At 41.0% G+C, this 19,901-nt stretch overlaps 1 protein-coding gene across 1 annotated transcript; it reads right to left on the bottom strand.

Annotated features, from left to right (window-relative positions):
- Positions 1–15,815: 15,815 nt before the first annotated feature.
- On the bottom strand, positions 15,816–18,623 carry dusp2 (dual specificity phosphatase 2). The gene is made up of 4 exons (XM_083784350.1): positions 18,114–18,623; positions 17,024–17,145; positions 16,577–16,796; positions 15,816–16,417 (listed from the first exon to the last, which is right to left on the bottom strand). Exons 1-4 carry the CDS (start codon positions 18,511–18,513, stop codon positions 16,200–16,202), a joined length of 960 nt encoding a protein of 319 aa, XP_083640476.1. The 5' UTR covers positions 18,514–18,623; the 3' UTR covers positions 15,816–16,199.
- Between the last annotated feature and the right edge of the window lie 1,278 nt (positions 18,624–19,901).

Genomic DNA, 19,901 nt, shown 5'->3' with positions numbered 1-19,901 from the left:
ATAAAGCATTTTCCGTTATGTAGGCTATACAGCTTTGTGCACCAGCACTTGCAGACTTAAATGAAGTCCAAACATTTACAACTTCTTAAATAGCGCACAAAAAGCTATAGGTCTACTTTTTAATTTTCCGCTTTGTTGTTTGGTTTCTGTGACATTTTAAATATTAATAATATCCTATATTTTCAGACCGCCGAGCTATAAACGACATGTTAAATTATTATAACCTGAATTGTAGCCTTATTTGTGCGCTCGATGGCTCTCCTGTCATGCAGATGAACGGTTCAATAAATTAAAACAATAAAGGTAGCGCTGTATTTATAGCATTTCAATGTAAGAAATATCCAAACCTTTTTTGATGTCCAATTTCTAATAAGAGGTTGAACTCTCTTTGCCAAATTGCTATCCACGCGCACCACGAACGTTTGGAAGGTAGTCGGAGGGGAAATACACGTTAAAAAGCCCTGATTGACGCCAAATAAAAATTAGTGAAAAAATAATTAGTGAAATCGGTAACCGCGTCTCAGGAGTTGTCTCCTGGTCCTGTCGGTGCGAGTATAGCCTATGTGGTGCCTGTGCTGGCGCGGCTGTATCCTCCTGAAAAGTTCAACGAGACGCCCCTGATTCTGGCGCTCATCAGAATCTTCCTCATAGAGATGCAGCAGCAGCATCGCGCACTTGTGAACAGGACAGGACGCCTATAACCAGAGCGTCTCTCAACTCCCCCTGCGTCTCTTCACAGACCAAGTGATGTCAGCGTGTTGTCATGAACGTCATGTGCACGGCCCTTTCTTATTCTTCTCTCTCTCTCTCTCTCTCTCCCTCTCTCTCTCTCTCTCTCTCTCTCTCCCCTCTCTTTCCTCTCTTTCCTCTCCACACACACACACACACACACACACACACACACACACACGCACACGCACACGCACACGCACACGCACACGCACACGCACACGCACACGCACACGCACACGCACACACGTACACACAGTCCCTTCAACCCCCAACCCTGCAAGCGAATGTAAGCCTATTCCCAAGCAACAATTCCAATAAGCCTTACGTGCAATAAATGGCTTGTGTGCTGGCTTTGGTCAATTAACTCCACAGGACTCTGCCGTCTCCATGCAGTTGAGTGTATAAAGTATAGGTCATTTGAGTAACATCAGAGGTCATTTTCAGGACAAATAGCACTATATTTAGCTGGAAGGAACTAGTATAATCCTGTGTGCTTGCCTTGTTACTGCCATCACATCCATTCCAGATCATCATTCACTATCCTCCTTCATTTGCTCTGTCTAAAAGGCCTATAATCTTCTACCTAGCTCCATTTCAGGTTCTTCATGTTCTCATTCCACGTCCTCCATTATCAGTGCATCATCTTCACCAATTTGAATTGTGATCATGATCATCATCCTCATGTAGTAAGGTAAGTAAGTAAGTGTTCAGTTGTCACATTAAAGAAATCGCAAGACTATCAACAAAGTCTTGATGTACAATGTTACGGTATACTAACTACATTGTATAGGCCTATATCACAAAAAAGCCAATAATCACTAAAAACATCCAATATCTAGATCTAGACAAGCAACAATACAAATTACAACCTTTACTTTACAGTATAGTCTACATAGAGCCCCATTGTGAACCCGGACATGTTGAGTAAGTAAGTAGCCTTGCCGAGCCATGAGGCCCATAGGGCAGGATCCTATCTCCTAGTTCTGTAGTGTGAGGCAGCTTGATGTACAAGTACACCCCCTGGACATGACGCTAGTATGCCCCAATCCAACCCTTCATGCTGAGTGTCAAGCAGGGAGGCACTGGGTCCCATTTTTAGAGGCTTTGGTATTCCTGGCCGGGGATTGAACCCTGACCTCCCAGTCTCAGGGCAGACACTCTAACCACAAGTCCACTGAGCTGGTAACATGTTGAGTACACCAAGGTTTTATGTTAGAAATGTTAAGTATGGGTCCCCAGAATGTAGAAACTGCTTGTTGCTAACTTTCACAATTGGCATAATATTGTATGTGTCCATATACCATTAACAACTAGAAGGTAATTTCATCATGCTTTATGTAGCATGTGACATATCAAACTAGGGGGTTTTCATGATGCTGAATCCATTCCAAACATAAGGTCTGCAACAACAAAAAAACACACCTTGGGCTAAAAACGGCCATAGCCACAGCACTTTCCCAAATGTGCTGACATCATCACATTTGGGATGACGCTATATGGCCGTTTTTCAGGGTTCTTTTCTTTTTTGCAAAACTAACTAACCTCCTAGTTTGACACGTCATATGCTACTGCATGCATGATGAAATTTAGATTGTCTTTTTCCTTATAAGTTGTTAATAGTATGGTGACATATTATGCCAGTTTTGAAAATGCAAGTTATAGCATCCAGCAGTTTCTACATGCTAGGGACCCATACTCAACATTTCTAACATAAAACTTTGGTGTACTCAACATGCCTGGGTTCACATTCTGGCACTAGTAAGCAGGTAATACATCAAATATATTGAAATAGTCATCAAGGTTCATAAGTAAGCTAAGAACCTAACATCTGTCTAACAGTAGAATATATGTACCGTAGGCTACAATGAAACTATGAGTATACACTATAGAGTGCTATGCCTATACAATATGCTATATCTAAATGACATAAGTTTAGCCATTGCATACACCTGCAAGGTCGTCGAGGCTAGGGCAGGTGCTACGGCAATTCATGCTGATAACTTAAAAAGGAAATGGTGGTCCAGGAATGCGACCCGGGGACCAGTCTATTATTGTACGTTGTAGGCTACAATAGTCTACAACCTATACTGCTATCATATTTTAATGTCTATGTATGCTTATATCACAGGTGTATCTGTGAGTAAATACTAATAGTTGTACTTTTTCCCCCCACATGGTTGCTTCTGTGAAATGCATGATGTGACTAGAATTCCTTGTATGTGTAAACATACCTGACAATACAAACAATTTTGATTCTGATTCTAAAGAGAATTTACTATCTGGTGAACTGCTTATCAGGATGGTCACTTTCATCAGCTTTAATAGGCCTATAACTTCCTTCAGCTCCAGGGCCATATACATCATCAAAATATGGAAAGGGGAAGAGGTTGCACAGGCCCAAGACAAATAAAGCATACGCACAAGCCTAAAACCTTTTAAGGGACAGATAAGGTGTTCTGTTTGATGGGTGCATTAGGCTCATTTGAAGTGGAAACAGCAGCAAAGGCACATTACCAGGACTCTGCCATGTGAGGGAAAGAGCAAAGGGCAAGCAGGCGTTGAGGCCACTGTGGACAGAGCCTGTATGTGTGCAGCAGCAGGTGCAATTATGGCAAAATCTAAATCTTAATTTAAATCTGAGAGTGTACAAATGTAACCAAATGGCCAAATGTAACTAAATGGACCCCATTTACATTACATTTGCATGCTCTCAGAATTACAAACCCCAATCCATAATTTAACATTTAGCAGACACTCTTAATCCAGAGTGATTTACATTAAGCAAGAACAAAAGCATGGCAATACATCACATACATAAAAAGTACTTTTCTTGAAACATGCGTAAGCTAAGAACGTAACAGTGGAATATCTATAATGAAACTATACATATAAGCTATACACATATACCATACAATAAAGTGCTATGACAAAATGCAATTCTAGTGCTGTCTACATAAAATGCTATAAGTCTGTATAAAATACTATCTAAGTCTACATAAAGTGCTATCTAAGGCCATGATGTAGTCTGAAAAGGTGGGTTTTCAGACTACAGTTTGGGACGTGTGGAGCGTTGTCCTGGCGTTTTTAGTGAAGGTACTTCCAGCTTCCCTGCGTTGGCTGATCTGAGTGCACGAGAGGGTTTGTAGGTTTCGATCATACTTGCAAGATATGGTGGAGCCATACCTTTGGTTGCTTTGAATGCCAACATCAGAGTTTTGTATTCTGTGCGGGCAGCGACCGCCGACCGGGAGCCAATGGAGGGAGTGGAGAAGGGGGGAGACATGTGAGAATTTTGGCTGGTTGAAGACCAAGCGAGCTGTGGCATTTTGGATCAGTTGGAGAGGCTAAAGTGCACATGCCGGTAAGCCAGTAAGTAAGGGAGGGGAGTTACAATAGTTAAGTGTCAAGTTTTAACAAGACTGTTGTCTGGATTAGGAGCTGGGTTTACTCCTGGGTGAGGAACGGTCTAATTTGTCGTATGTTATAGAATATAGACTCTATAATATAGAGTGTAAACCTACAGGATCGAGTGATTGTGATGTGTGTTGGGACAGACGTTATAGGGGCGTTGTCTACGGAAATATATATATATATATATATATATATATATATATATATATATATATATATATAAATATAATATAATATATATATTTGCACCTGACTAGACCTATTCATACTGACCATTATATCGAGGCATAAAATTTGAATATTACTGGAATGGTGTGTTCTGGGTAGGCAGGTGACCTCTCCCACGTCAACTCACACGGGCTAAACACTCACAACACACACACACACACACACACACACACACACACACACACACACACACACACACACACACACACACACACACACACACACACACACACACACACACACACACACACACACACACACACACACACACACATTATTATGAATGGTGTGTGAGTGTGAGTAGGTGGTCCATGTTTATGTTTGTTTGCTTTTGTAGTGCTTCCCCCACGCAGTGCTCATTTAGTGAGAGAAACCCAGTCAGTCATCCATGGAATGACAATCCTAAGCAACACTCGATTCATTTATGTAAGCTCGAACTGCAGCCGGTAATGGCTAGGTGCATTTTTCCCCCAATGATTCCACACCACACATTGTAAATATAAAGGGGTAAGAGAACAAAGCTTTTAGTTGGAGAGTGCTCTTCAATCAAGTGCCTCTGTTTTCGTGAGTGAACTGTAGTTATGTGAAACATTGAAAATGGTTTCTGGGGGCCGGGGGTGTGCAAGGACCATGGAGGCCAAGGTTATGCAGAGTGAACACACACACACACACACACACACACACACACACACACACACACATGCGCACACACACGCGCGCGTGCAAGTACCCAGCATGCATATAGGCCTGTAGTTATACATGAATGAATCCATGCCCTCACATAGTGCACAAGCACACATCCACAGCTCACTGATACAGGAAAACATTTTAATATTCACACCAGAAAGTGTTAGTGTACACAAATGAAACCAAAATGGGCCTGTTTGGTGCATTACTGTAAGTGGGCTACTACAGTACATTCTCAGAGTTAAATGGATAAATTAACACTCAGGATTGTGGCAGGGTACTTTAACCTCTGTCTGTCAATAGCCTAAAGTTTATTTGAAACTGATTCAGTCCAACGTCTTGCCTAGCCCATAGGAAGGAGTAAAACATTTTGAGAATACAAGTGGATTTGTATGTCCTAATTGAAACTCATATTTTATTCAAGACAATGAAATTCCAAGGATTTCCAGCAGAAAGATTTTAATTAGCCTAACCAATAAAAAATAAAATGAGGAAGACTGACATAAGCAGATCATAGCAGAAACAGACAGATACATTTCAATGCTGAGTCTATGCCGTGACATCATCATCATACATCATAGTTATGTATGTGGGAACGCTGCCCTACTGATCTACTTTCTGGCCTTGACAGCCCATACATCCAAACAGAAAAGTCCTATCTGATTGCATTAAACTACATTAAACTCACTTTGCCACGCGATTTCCTACTGTTCATTGGGCTTGTTCAGAGTCACATCACATTGTGTATTGATTTGTCTGAGTTAAGCCTAAACCTAGTAGTCCTGCAACAAACAGTCAAAAAGTGCTTTAGTTTTCGAGATACCCCTACCGGAGTTAGGACCAAACACAACATAGTTTTTCCTCATCTCTAAGGCCTCCCATACATGAAATGGATTCTTGTATAAAAATATTTTACTGCAAAAGTGGTGAAATTGTTATTTAAAGTTATACACCTCAAACTAAAAATAAAGCCTGTCCGTCTGGTGGTTGAGGCACTTAAAGGCATGTAGATTCACAATGGAAGCTCTGAGAGGTTCAAAACTTGGCATACTTGAAGCCAGAACATACCTCTACATTCTACAAAAGACTGAATGTCAATATCTGAATGTCAATATGAGATATAGTCATTTGAACACATACTTACAGTAGGCGGAATTGTACATCTATGTAGATGTCTTCTCTACTTTGTAGTGACTCTGGAATGGATTGTCATAGCAACACATATGATGGCTTATAGGAAAGGTGAGGTTCTACTGAATCCAGCAATACCAATTGTGTAAATGTAGCTTGCATAATCGTGGAGTTATGGCACAAAACGTATATGGTGTCCCAAACGGGGGGAAATAAAACTAATGAAATCTACAGTATCACATTAGTTTTATTTTTACTTCACTTATCAAGGGTGGGAAAACATAAACAAATCACTTGAGTAGAAGTCCCTAAAATGTATGAAATGTCTCAAACTTGAGAAATGAGAAATTGTGAACAAATAGATGCCGCTTCAATAGAGAAATATGCAAGCCTAGATTGGAACTACTAACTATTATTATGTTGCAGCACATGACCTGGATGTTCCCTCATCAAGCTCAAATCTCAATATTATCCTCATAAATATAAATAATCAAGTTATTCATTTCTGTTATTTGAGTTATTTGGTTACAGTCAAGTTATACTACACTACAGTATTTGGCTCCACCTGCATCTTATTGCCTACAGTATGTGGCTTTCTTCATAAAATGACAGGTAAAATCATTTCACATATTTTGGAATGTGAAAAGATGAGATGAACCTTGTCAAATCAAGTAGCTATTTAGCTGACTGGAGTGGAGAGTGACCTAGCATTTAGTTCTCTTTAGTGTAACAGAGCCTACTGCCTGTCCAGTAGTCTACACTGACAATAGCAGAACCCTGCCCTGACACTGTTTCACCAGAATGGAAAATAGACTTAATTAGTATCACTTGTAATATGGTTACTGCACATACTATAGCCTAAAAATAGTGCGCGCAATGCACAACATAGATACTGTACAAATTCTGAAGTGTATCTTTAAACTTTTACCAAAATGGAATATTGGATCCAAATCTTTGTATCATCTTTGCTAAACAGTTGGAAAAAGGCACGAAACAAGACCCATAATGTATAAAGCCCACGGCAGAAGACCTTCAACACTAACTGTTGTTCAACAGAGAGATGATGTTCATAAAACCCTGGCAAACCCAAATTCAATATACTCTCCTCTCCTCATCATATACTGTATCATGTTGAGAAAACTACTCCAGTAAGACCAGAGTGAGAGCATGCCGTCTCGTCAAGAAGACTGAACAGGGTACAACATTGTTGAATAGGATACAACACTGTTTAACATACAAATATATTGTTTCATTTGTGGGAAGGCCAGCACAATTGATTGATTGATTGATGGATTTAATAGTTTATTAGACATAAATGTAAAAACAGCAACAGAGTACAGTCATACAATTAGTCCAAAAGGGATAGCACAAAAAAGTCCTCGTGGTCTTGTTGCAATCAGTTCATAGACAAAACCAGGACTACTGGTCAGAGTACCAGAGACAGGGCCTTCACATGGTCACTGGTCAGAGTACCAGAGACAGGGCCTTCACATGGTCACTGGTCAGAGTACCAGAGACAGGGCCTTCACATGGTCACTGGTCAGAGTACCAGAGACAGGGCCTTCACATGGTCACTGGTCAGAGTACCAGAGACAGGGCCTTCACATGGTCACTGGTCAGAGTACCAGAGACAGGGCCTTCACATGGTCACTGGTCAGAGTACCAGAGACAGGGCCTTCACATGCAGCATCAGAAAGATTGATGAAGTTGTACATCGGCTGCTCTCGTACCCAGATCTCTTTGCATATGATGACAAATATCATAAATGCTACCTAAAACACTAAATATCTAAACGAAATATAGCAGCTATAAAACAAAGAATTAGAACAGCAGACCAGTATCTATGTCAAAGCTTTTATTAATCTCACTGAAATAGTTAACATCTTTCTTTAAATAAATGAAAGTGATGACAAGTCATCACTTTCAATAAATAAGAGTTATGACATACTGAAGACACTGGTCCATGGTTTTCTTCATCGATATATCTGCAGGTCTATGTAGTAGTTCTGGATTTTCTTGGATATTTGCATCTTCTCTCATTGTGCCCATTTCCCATGGGCACACTTTTAGAGCATGCAACATCAGACTTTCCATGTTCTACAAATTATAATGCTGTATGTTTCCAGGGTTTGTATTTAGACAATATCATCTTCTTCCTCAGAGTCAGTGTCTTCAGTATGACATCATAACAGTCAAGGAGTTTATATACCGTAAATGGAAATTGGTGCATTTACAGTATATAGAGCTTTTATCCAAAGCACTTTACATAGATTGTGCATTACATTCACACATTCAGTCACACACCGATGGCAGAGGAAACCATACAAGGCACCGACCTGCACATCGGGATCAATTAGGGGTTCAGAGTCTAACTCTGGGGGAGCCCTGGATCGAACTGAGAATATGGTATGATATAGTACTAACGGTATATTGTTAGTTCACACTGAAATTTGTCTTGCGAACCTCACGGTTCTCCATCCAGCCGCTCTATTGGCCACTCTATCCCTGAGGCACTGCCGCCTCGGCATATTACCAGTATTATTGTATATTTGTCATCATACACAAAGAGATCTGGGTACGAAAGGAGCAGATAATGTACAACTTCATCAACCTTTCTGATGCTTCATGAAGGACCATAAGTCTCTGGTACACATACCAGTACCAGCCATAATGGCTGTCAGATGTTCTGGTCTTGTACTGGCCTTCACACAAATGAAAAATATCTTTGTATGTTAAACAATGTTGTATCAACCCTATTCAGTCTTCTTGATGAGACTGGTGCTCACTCAACATTTGCAACTTGCTCATTACTGCAGCATATTGTCTGTATATAGAGCCACGGTGTTATGAACATCATCATCTCTCTGTTGAGCAACATTTAGTAAGATCATTTTAATTTTGAGTATCTGCCGATACCGATTTTTCCCCATCTGAAAATTATATTTTTATGCAACTCCTCCAATATCACAATAGTACAATATCCCAAATCACGGACAATATACAGTCTAATATCATGATATGGCTATCATATTGATACTAGGGATGTCCCAATCACATTTTTGTGCTCCTGATCTGATCATTTAAAAATGTCATGATCGGCCCCGATTTCCGATACACTTCACATTATAAGATCACATAAGATGCACATAGGTGGAGCCAAATACTGTAGTATAAATTGACTGTAACCAAATAACTCAAATAACAGAAATGAATAACTTGATTATTTATATTTATGAGGATAATATTGAGATTTGAGCTTGATGAGGGTACATCCAGGTCATGTGCTGCAACATAATAATAGTTAGTAGTTCCAATCTAGGCTTGCATATTTCTCTATTGAAGCGGCATCTATTTGTTCACAATTTCTCATTTCTCAAGTTTGAGACATTTCATACATTTCTACTCAAGTGATTTGTTTATGTTTTCCCACCCTTGATAAGTGAAGTAAAAATAAAACTAATGTGATACTGTAGATTTCATTAGTTTTATTTCCCCCCGTTTGGGACACCATATATGTTTTGTGCCATAACTCCACGATTATGCAAGCTACATTTACACAATTGGTATTGCTGGATTCAGTAGAACCTCACCTTTCCTACAAGCCATCATATGTGTTGCTATGACAATCCATTCCAGAGTCACTACAAAGTAGAGAAGACATCTACATAGATGTACAATTCCGCCTACTGTAAGTATGTGTTCAAATGACTATATCTCATATTGACATTCAGATATTGACATTCAGTCTTTTCTAGAATGTAGAGGTATGTTCTGGCTTCAAGTATACCAAGTTTTGAACCTCTCAGAGCTTCCATTGTGAATCTACATGCCTTTAAGTGCCTCAACCACCAGACGGACAGGCTTTATTTTTAGTTTGAGGTGTATAACTTTAAATAACAATTTCACCACTTTTGCAGTAAAATATTTTTATACAAGAATCCATTTCATGTATGGGAGGCCTTAGAGATGAGGAAAAACTATGTTGTGTTTGGTCCTAACTCCGGTAGGGGTATGCCGACTTCTGGGGGCCATTGTCGCAGTACTATAGTTCAGCCAAATAGCCTATAGCTGAGAGTTTCAGTTTCACCCAGTTGATGGCTGCTCATGCTGAAGTGTCTTGCTCAGGGACACGTAAAGCAAGTACTGTATGTTAGGGAGAGAACCGTGACCTTCTGATTACTAGACGGCCCCTCAATATATTACCCACAAAACTAAGTATGGCTTTCTGTTCAGTGTAATTTCACGCTCGCTCACACACAGTGGAGACTGGTACATTCTTTCTACCTAACCATCTAAACTTCAGCATGTAGAGCACACAGTTATCCGCCCTACTTTTGTGTGCTCTACATGGATTTTTAAATCACTGTATTGTTGTTGTGGCTCCCCAGCAGTGAGTAGGCTATTGTGTAGACTAATAAGCAGACTAATTTGCAGACTTCTTACCCACTGTCTGTTTCCAGGTTGTTTCCAGTGGTGTCAGGATTGCTTAATAAGTTTAACATTAGACTGGGGCAATATTGATCAGGCTGATACAGTCTTGAAGTATGGTGGGACAATATTTATCAGGCTGATACAGTCTTGAAGTATGTGTGCGTGTGTGTGTGTGTGTGTGTGTGTGTGTGTGTGTGTGTGTGTGTGTGTGTGTGTGTGTGTGTGTGTGTGTGTGTGTGTGTGTGTGTGTGTGTGTGTGTGTGTGTGTGTGTGTGTGTGTGTGTAATAATAATAATAATAATAATGGATTTTATTTATAATGCACTTTACATTCTAGTGAACCTCAAAGTGCTACAATGAAATGAAAACAAAACAAAAATCAATAAAAGGAAAACATAACATATAGGCTAAGGCAGAGGGCAGTTAAAAACAAATTTATGGAAAAGCTTTACTAAAAAGGTGAGTTTTAAGTCCTCTCTTAAAAGTGTCTGTAGACTGTGGTGCTCTGAGCTGTTCCGGAAGAGCATTCCATAGGTCAGGGGCCACTGAACAAAAGGCCCGGTCGCCCATGGTTCGCAATTTGGTTTTGACGGGTTTGAGGAGGTTGGTGTTCGAAGAGCGGAGGTTGCGTGATGATGACTGAAGGGATATGAGTTCTTTGAGGTAGGGGGAGGCGGTACCATGGATGCACTGATGTGTCAGCAGGGAAATCTTGTACTCGGTCCGGGATGCGATGGGGAGCCAGTGAAGTGATTTGAGGATGGGTGTGATGTGTTCTCTCTTACGCACCCTCATCAGGATCCTGGCAGCGCTGTTTTGTATGTATTGGAGCTTTCTGAGGCTCTTGCCAGGAATCCTGATGAGGAGTGCGTTGCAATAGTCCAGCCTGGAGGAGACAAAGGCATGGACGAGTTTTTCGGAGTCGGCAATGGTGAGTGAGGGGCGGAGTTTGGAGATGTTTCTGAGGTGGTAGAAGGAGGTTTTGTATATGTAGTTGATGTGGGATTCAAAGTTCAACTGAGGGTCCATTTTTACTCCGAGGTTTGTGACAGTTTGTGAGAGTGGGATGTCCTGTCCAGAGAAGCTGATGCTGGTTATGGGAGATGTGTGTAGCTGGTGGGGGGTGCCGATTTGGATGATGTCCGTTTTGTTGCTGTTGAGCTGCAGGAAGTTGGTTCTCATCCATGCCTTGGTCTCCTCCAGGCAGGTTGTGTGTGTGTGTGTGTGTGTGCGTGCGTGTGTGCGTGCCTGTTTATATTTAGTAAATACTAATACTAATAATAACTAGAACTGCACTCTGTCGAGTGCCTACTTGCTTGTTGTAGTGCGCAAGCAGAGCGCGCAAGTACTGTCGACCGCTACAAACTGTCAAATCTCATCTTCTCTGTGAAGGAACGTTTGAAATGTTGAATTATTAGGTTTAGCTATTTGCTACCTACCTACTTTATGCATGTAAAAAAGTAGTATTATGAAGTATGGTACAAGTTTATATCTATAAAAGAAATACAGTTTTATAGATTTAGAATTATTCTGGATCCCTTTTTAGTTTCTCAAAGAAAAATAAATCATCATGAAAAAAAGGTATATAAACTGAAATAAAATATGCACGTATACAGTATAATTATTTAATTATTTATTATTTATTTTAAATTGTCAATTGCTTTAAACTTACTTAATCTTGGACTATAGTGATATTAATACTAAATGCGGTATGCCTCTGTGTATATGTATGTAATGTGTAAGTTGATTAGCGGTATACTGTGGTTACTTTGCGCCACTTTTGATGCGTATGCACCGTCCCAGCATATGTTGATGCGTATGCACCGTCCCAGCATATGACGTCAGGGTATAACTGCAGTATAACTAGCTCTCAATGATGACGTAATAAAGATGTGGATTAAAGGACCCAATGCCAGAGTGTAATTGGTTTTCGATGATGACGTAATGACGATATTTTTTAGTGTCGGGAGGATTAAAGGTAATGCTCCTATGTATACATGTATGTAATCTGGCACCACTGCCGTATCAGGCACAACCGCCTGGGCCCACATCCGCCTGATCAGATCAACATATGGAATGTCAGAACAGGTCAGCATAAGGAGATCTAAGGGTGGCAGCGGGGGCAGTGTCTTGAGTGTACAGGGTTTGATGAGGTCTGTATGGAGCGTGTCTTGAGTGTACAGGGTTTGATGAGGTCTGTATGGAGCGTGTCTTGAGTGTACAGGGTTTGATGAGGTCTGTATGGAGCGTGTCTTGAGTGTACAGGGTTTGATGAGATCAGGTTAACATAAGGAAGACTGGGCACCAGGAAAACCGGGCAGCATGTGTGTGTGTGTGCGCGCGCGCGTGTGTGTGTGTGTGTGTGTGTGTGTGTGTGTGTGTGTGTGTGTGTGTGTGTGTGTGTGTGTGTGTGTGTGTGTGTGTGTGTGTGTGTGTGTGTGTGTGTGTGTGTGTGTGTGTCACGTGCCCATGCAATTTTTCCGGTGCCCAGTCTTCCTGGTGCCCACTTTTCTAAGTACCCCAGAGACTGTACAATACTAATAACAGTTGTCATGTTGCACACATGCCTAAAATTGCTATTGATATTTGTGCCGCCCTCGTTGAAAACAATGTATTTCAAACTCCAGCTTGTCACTCTCCAGGCTGCATGAACAGTGCTCAATTGCTCAGTTTTCTGCCCCCTCAATGTTGTAAGTCGTAACTCTGTCTCAAGCCTATGCAGACCAGACCACAACACAAGAGGTGAAGAGATGGGCAATTCAATGGACGGTTAGTCGTGCAATGTGCATTGTTGGCACTTGACAGTGGCACGCAGTATGATAGCGTCATCTACTGGATATAATACCTATACTGTTTGTGGTCGTTTACTAGAGTTGTCACTGGAGAGCGCTGTCTAACCATGAACAAAACAAGCCATGGAAATTCACTCTTACTCAGTGATGGATCTCTTGGTCTGTCTCTGAAACAGCTAGCGTAGGCCTACTGTTTTGTTATCACAGAAGGGACCACACAAAAACAGAGAATGTTTTACCCTGGTAGTGTGCTTACCTGGGAAACTCCCAGTGTGGCCAAATGTGAAAATGTGGGTTTTAAGTAACACATGGAATGTCCTGACTCGTGTCCTACCATGGAGAGTGAGCAGTGGATAGCCTACTCCACTCGCAACAGGAAAGCTGAGACTAGCAAAACATAGGTCATAGGATATACTTTGGAATTGTAAACAGTAAACACTACACTGAAAGAGGTTTATAAAGAAGAGATCAGACCTCCTTTCTTTACCATTAGAAGACAGAAGACAGATCTGTAAACAATTAGTAGGCCTAGGCTACAATAAGCCAGTGAAAACAGCCTGTATAGTCACTCTATACTGTGCCTTCATGATTTGAAGGGAAATCCCACCAAAGTTATATAGGCTACACTATATGAAAACACATGTATTTTTGTAAGATGAATGTCTGCTTGCAGAAGGGTGAAATAAAGATAAACACATCTACAGCTACATCTGAATTTCAGATCCATCCATAATATCTAAAAAGAAAACAAACAAAAAACGTGCTTTTAGTTTCTGCTTGTCAAGTAACATCTTAACCTCAGTCCAAACATTGAACGTAAACGTAATATAGCTTTCACCCAAGATGCTTTTCTGCAAGCCCATTTTGGAAAGATAGTCATAGAAATGGAAAAAACAGGGGTAACAATAGTGTAGGCCTATAGTATACAATAAGTTACAAAGGTAGTCTTGTTAATTTGTGTTGTTTGTGTCAGACCGTTGGGCTGTTGTATTATGGAAAAATGACTCTGAGGTTTCTTTTAACTCACAGGTCACATCTGCTGAAAAAACTTAAGTGAAAAATGAAGCTCTGCACACTCAGATGTGCACAATCAATGTATATATTTTGCAAGCTTTCGGTCTACTGACCTTCTTCAGGCATACACACTCAGAATTAAATTAGGCCTAAACACTTAATATTTAGCTGTATAACCGGTAGAAAGTTACAGGATATTAAATAGTTAACAGAGAGCTGTGATGAAAGGCAGGGTTTATAGGACTTAATTAAGAAGGGAAGGTGAGATGAAGGAGGCTTTGATTTATTTCATAAACCGGTTCTCTTATAGAAGACATTTTATTTGAGAGCGCTACTGGGTTCATGAGGGTTTAATCACAATACTCAGTCTCAATATTTATACAATCCTGGATGTCATTTTGTATCATAATATAACTGTCCAGCCAGCAAAGGCCAGACAATTTGGTAAAACTCAGACTGAAGCTCATTATAGATACTACTAGATACTATAATGTAAAAAATGAAATCCATTAAACTGGCGCTGTGATAAATCACATGGTATGAATGCGACAACAAATGTCAAAAGGCTATTGGTGTTGTTGGTAAAAAGGATTTGAGTCATGGACTTCTGCCCACAGCCACCAATATTATCTACAGTAGTGGTTTTAAAACCTTTTGTGCCCAATGCACACCAATGGGCAAGTCAAAATCTCAAAGCACACATTTACCATATTGATTTCCTTGACTGAAGAAAAAAGGATTAGGGTATAGATTTGTCCTCTATTGGGGAAAGTATGCACAAAGTAGGCTAATAATAAATAAATATTTGACACAATGAAATGCAAATCAATTTATCTTCATATAATGTGATACTCATTGTGAAAATATACCTACCATTAAAATGATATAGGCAAGGGATCAAATAATTATTTCCTTCACTTGACCAATGTTTAAAACAAATATCACAAAGCAAGATATGGCTCTTTCATGGCAGAAAATACAATGATGCAGTAAAGAGCAGACAATGAATGCGTTTGTTTTCCAGCATGTTTAATTTGACTAGGGACGAGATTAGCCATACTCATTTACATAAAGTGCAGCAACACAATTCTGTCACAACAGATAATAAATAAGAGGTAAAAAAAAAGAATGTACATTATAAACATTTAAAAAAAATGTAGAAGTTGACCTTGGTTAACCTTTTCCAGTCTATTGTGGTGCATTAGAATAACATGACATCACAAATAAGTGCATCTTTGCATTTTAACGAATAAAACAAGTGGTTGTCATAACAAGACAGATCATTTCACAGTAATCATTATCTCTTTACCTTTCGAGCATTTGAAATAGAAAACCCTATCAGGCACCAAATCAACAAACAGATGAGACACTTGCTCACATCCACTCAGGCACACAAGTAATTCAGGAAATAACCACATACAGTACATACTCTCATCATTCTGCTTCACAATCAAATAGAAGCGACCTTGACACAGCTCAGCTGGTCATACAGCAGTCAGTTCATGTGGGATATGTTATCCCATCACAAGGTCAGTTGCAATGACTGTTTCTCAGTTTGTTCAGCATGTGAGAATCCAGAACTGCATACCGTGTGGTAATAGCAGCCACGAGCAGCTTTGCTCTGAATCGAAAGTGCAAGACGTTATTGGTATAGGTCTCTCTGATCAACCATTATATCTTTGTTTACGCAACATAAAAGGAGGGGGGGAGGGTTGTACAGTCTTGAGTGTTTTATTCCCTGTGTCTCTAGTCCCCCCCTCGCCTGAATCTTCCTCATGCGTGACAGAGAACATCCGTCTCAAACTGGAGCAACTGTCCCATGAATGCAAGGTTGGGAGAGATGACCTGGCGGCGCCGCTTCACAAAGTCAAAAGCCTCGTCCAGTCTGACGCGCTGAGCGTGCATGAGATAGGCCAGGCAGATGGTGGCTGAGCGTGAGATACCCGCCTGGCAGTGCACCAACACCCGGCCTCCACGTTCTTTCACAGATTCTAGACAGAGAGATAGAGATAGAGATAGAGAAGATGACACTAATGACAACACAGTCGCACAGTGTCATAGTCACTACAAGTGTGCTACCCATTATATGATTAGACAGCATAGTGCCATACTATAGAGAGATGTACTGCAGACTGAAGGGGAATACTCACCAATAAAGGCAATAGCCTCTGAAAAGCAGGCTCCGATATCAGCAGCCAAGCTATCCTCCACAGTCAGTCTCAGGTACATCAGCTCCCCTTCATACAGGTTGGGACAGGACGAGGACACATTGAGCACGGCCGTGATGCCTGCTGCTGTCAGGGTCTCCCTGCGAGACGAATGGATGGCACTGCCCAGAAACAGGAAGGGAAGCAGCTCCACTGGACCCTCCTGTGTATCAAACAATCAATACAATTGACCATAATGTGGCAAAGGATCTTATAAGATCAAGACAAGAACTTTGGGCTGAAGTTTCATATTTGGTCATTAGTAGAGTCGTTAGTCTTTCTGGCTGAATGTTGTGGCCTTGTGTCTTAAGTCGGATGAACATTTCTGTTACAATAGGATTATGTAATAGAATTATCTCTTTACCAACATTTTGATTGTTTTTTGCTGACCTGATCATATAACGGAGTGCTCCTTCCTGTTGCCATCGGCTCCGGCTCCATAGTAGGAAGGGTACTACCGGTTGAAGTGTAACACATGTCTGGATAGGCCTCTGAGAATCCTTCAAAACCACCTGGAAATAAATTATAACATATTATGAAATGGTAAACCTCCATTCTACAGTGTGATTAATGGAACGGTTCATGGTTTTGTATATGAGCAGCTGATCAGGTTTAAAGCTGCACAAAATACAGAGCAATGTTCGTTCCATGACCTATGGTCATGTGTGGGTTATGACCGAAAGAATAAGGTCGCGAATACAAACGGCAGAAATTAGTTTTCCCCCCCGACAGGTGGCTGGCATCTCCCTTAGCGATAGAGTGAGAAGTTCAGTCACGCGAGAGAGTCAGCTTCTTCGCCTGGAAGGTGCTTCAGGCTGCGGGCATCTGGTTAGGATGCCTCTCGAGCGCCTCCCTAGGAAGTCCTCAATGCACGTCCCACTGGGAGGAGACCCCCAGGCAGACCAAATAAAAGATCAGATGAAGGGATTACATTGCCACACTGGCCTTGGAATGCCTCTGGATCCACCAGGAGGAAGTTAAGTTACTTTTCTCCGGAGAGGGAAGTCTAGAGCTCTCTGGTGGCGCTGATGCCATAGATATTTAAAAAAAATCACACCTGTGTGAAGTGAGGGGCACTCTTATCATCTTACAGTGATGTAATGATGATGTAAAACAATCACTTGGTGACAAAACAAACATTAAACCTGCGCCCCTCAAAAATATAGATGCCTCACTGGTCGCTGCACTTTCGTTGGAGAGACCTGTCTCCGACGGGAGGAGGAAGTCAATCTCGGGAAAGATTGCCGATGCAATCCAATCACGCATTGCCATTGCCTCCCGTTGCCTTCCCTTTGCTATACAAACGCCCCAGGGCCGGAAGAGGTGTCTACCTTTATGTCCTGCAACCAGACTAAGGATAAGCGGTTGAGGATGGATGGATCATGGATAGATAGATATATAGTCGTTAATTTAAATAGGCCTATAGCCTATTTGTATAAAGCCGCGTATTCTAGGCAACAAAAACAAAACATTCATTTACCTTGTAAAAAACAGATCTGTACAGAGTTTCTATTGACTTCGTTTTGAAGCGAGGTGAGGAGCAAATTGGCCAGGCTTTCACCCTTCAGTTCGCTCACGCAGCGACTTTTTTCATCCACCACCACGACAGGCGAGAAGTCCCCGCGGCGCAGCCCTCCTAGGAGGGCCTTGTCAGGGACTAGCAATTCCAAACACACCGCTGAGCTCTTTGACCTGCGACGGAGAATTGAGTTCCAGTTGACATTTCTTGATTCGCGTATGTGTCCCCAGCAGAATGATAGAAAGGGCCTGCAGTCAAGCACCACACATCCACCTGAGGAGCTGTACTGGTCTTGAGGAGTCCTAAGGATATGAATCAGTTCATTCCCTGCGATTTCCAGCGGTTCACCGTTTAAACTCATAGTTTAAAACGTTTGGATAATTTAATTCCAAAAACTAAGAAATAAAATTAAACTGTTTGGGCAGCTATAAATGTGGATGTAAAAAAAAGAATAGGCTGTTGGGGCTTCGTTACAAACTCTAATTTCAATAGCACTGTATTTTTGAGTCCTTGCTGCTCAGACAGAGTTGTTCTAAATTTACCGTTTCACTTCTCTCATTGATAACAGCTGGCTTAGGGGCGGGGATTCGTGGGTTGGGCTTGGGCCGCAAGGCTCTGGTAAGCAAGGGTGGCTGGGTGGGTAACACCCAGTTCTTTCCACTGAAGCAGGCAGAAGGATCAACGTCACAGCGGAACAGTCATATTTGGTCGTATAGTAAATATCCCGGTACTCCAAATATGGAGATTGACGTAGCTTTCCTACCCCGCACGTGGTTATTTAATTCTCATGTTTTTGTGTTCAACGTTCAACTCTGAGGGATTTTATAATAGCCTACCAATTGATAGGCTATTATTTGGCAGAGGTGGGAGGAAGTCCCTATGTTGCAAGTCCAAGTCGAGTCTCAAGTCTTTGCTCTCAAGTCAAGTCAAGTCTCAAGTCTTTGGCATTCAAGTCCCAAGCAAGTCCAAGTCCTGAACTTTTAGTTTCGAGTCCCAACCAAGTCCTAAGCATTTTGTTTCAAGTCCCAACCAAGTCCTTACCTTTTGTTTCGAGTCCCATCAAGTCCTAAGCATTTTGTTTCAAGTCCCAACCAAGTCCTTACCTTTTGTTTCGAGTCCCAAACAAGTCCCACCAAGACATAATACTAATTAATGATATGTAAAGATTTACATAAATCATGAGCATCTATTGAGCCATTTAGATCATGTCAAAGGTCATGTCTCACCGAGACACAGGATCTGACACAAATTAAATGTTTCCCCTGAGCAAGCAGGCTATTATTATTACAATGGTAAAATGTCATTACTTGCACTGAAAAGGTGTTCAAATCCAGGGTAGAAGAGGAATGTTACATAATGCCTCGATCCACTTTTTCCACTCCCGATCCGATACCGATCTAAAATCATCAAAACCGATCCGATAACTGATACCGATCCGATATCGATCCAATCCGATCCAGCACATATTTAAGTCGCTCTATGCTTTCCCAAATCTGTCAGACATTTTTTTATCTTTACCTTTTATTACAGATTTTATAGTCTGGAATGTTGAATCAGGATTGATCAAGTGATAATATTATTACTCAAAACAGAGAACAACACCTCCCCAGAATAATAGTCAACAAACAAGTTCCACATGAGTATAGGTTGAGAATAACTGACCCATTTATTTTTAACAACTTGAGCCTATACTTCAAATGTGGAAGTGTTCTAGTGACAAATTTATTTTATTGTATTCTATGCCTTTTT

The sequence above is a fragment of the Protomyctophum parallelum genome (assembly GCF_964188405.1).
Source record: "Protomyctophum parallelum genome assembly, chromosome: 15".
In the NCBI taxonomy this organism is placed as follows: domain Eukaryota; kingdom Metazoa; phylum Chordata; class Actinopteri; order Myctophiformes; family Myctophidae; genus Protomyctophum; species Protomyctophum parallelum.
This window is presented reverse-complemented; position numbering and strand designations above follow the sequence as displayed.

Bases quoted from the DNA above. Each gene is read 5' to 3' on its own strand.
- dusp2 (XM_083784350.1), bottom strand. From the start codon at position 18,513: ATGAGTTTAAACGGTGAACCGCTGGAAATCGCAGGGAATGAACTGATT. The intron at 17,146-18,113 runs GTAAATGAATGT...ATTTATTTCCAG, and splicing joins ACAGATCTGTTTTTTACAAG to GTGGTTTTGAAGGATTCTCA. The intron at 16,418-16,576 runs GTGAGTATTCCC...CTCTCTGTCTAG, and splicing joins AGAGGCTATTGCCTTTATTG to AATCTGTGAAAGAACGTGGA.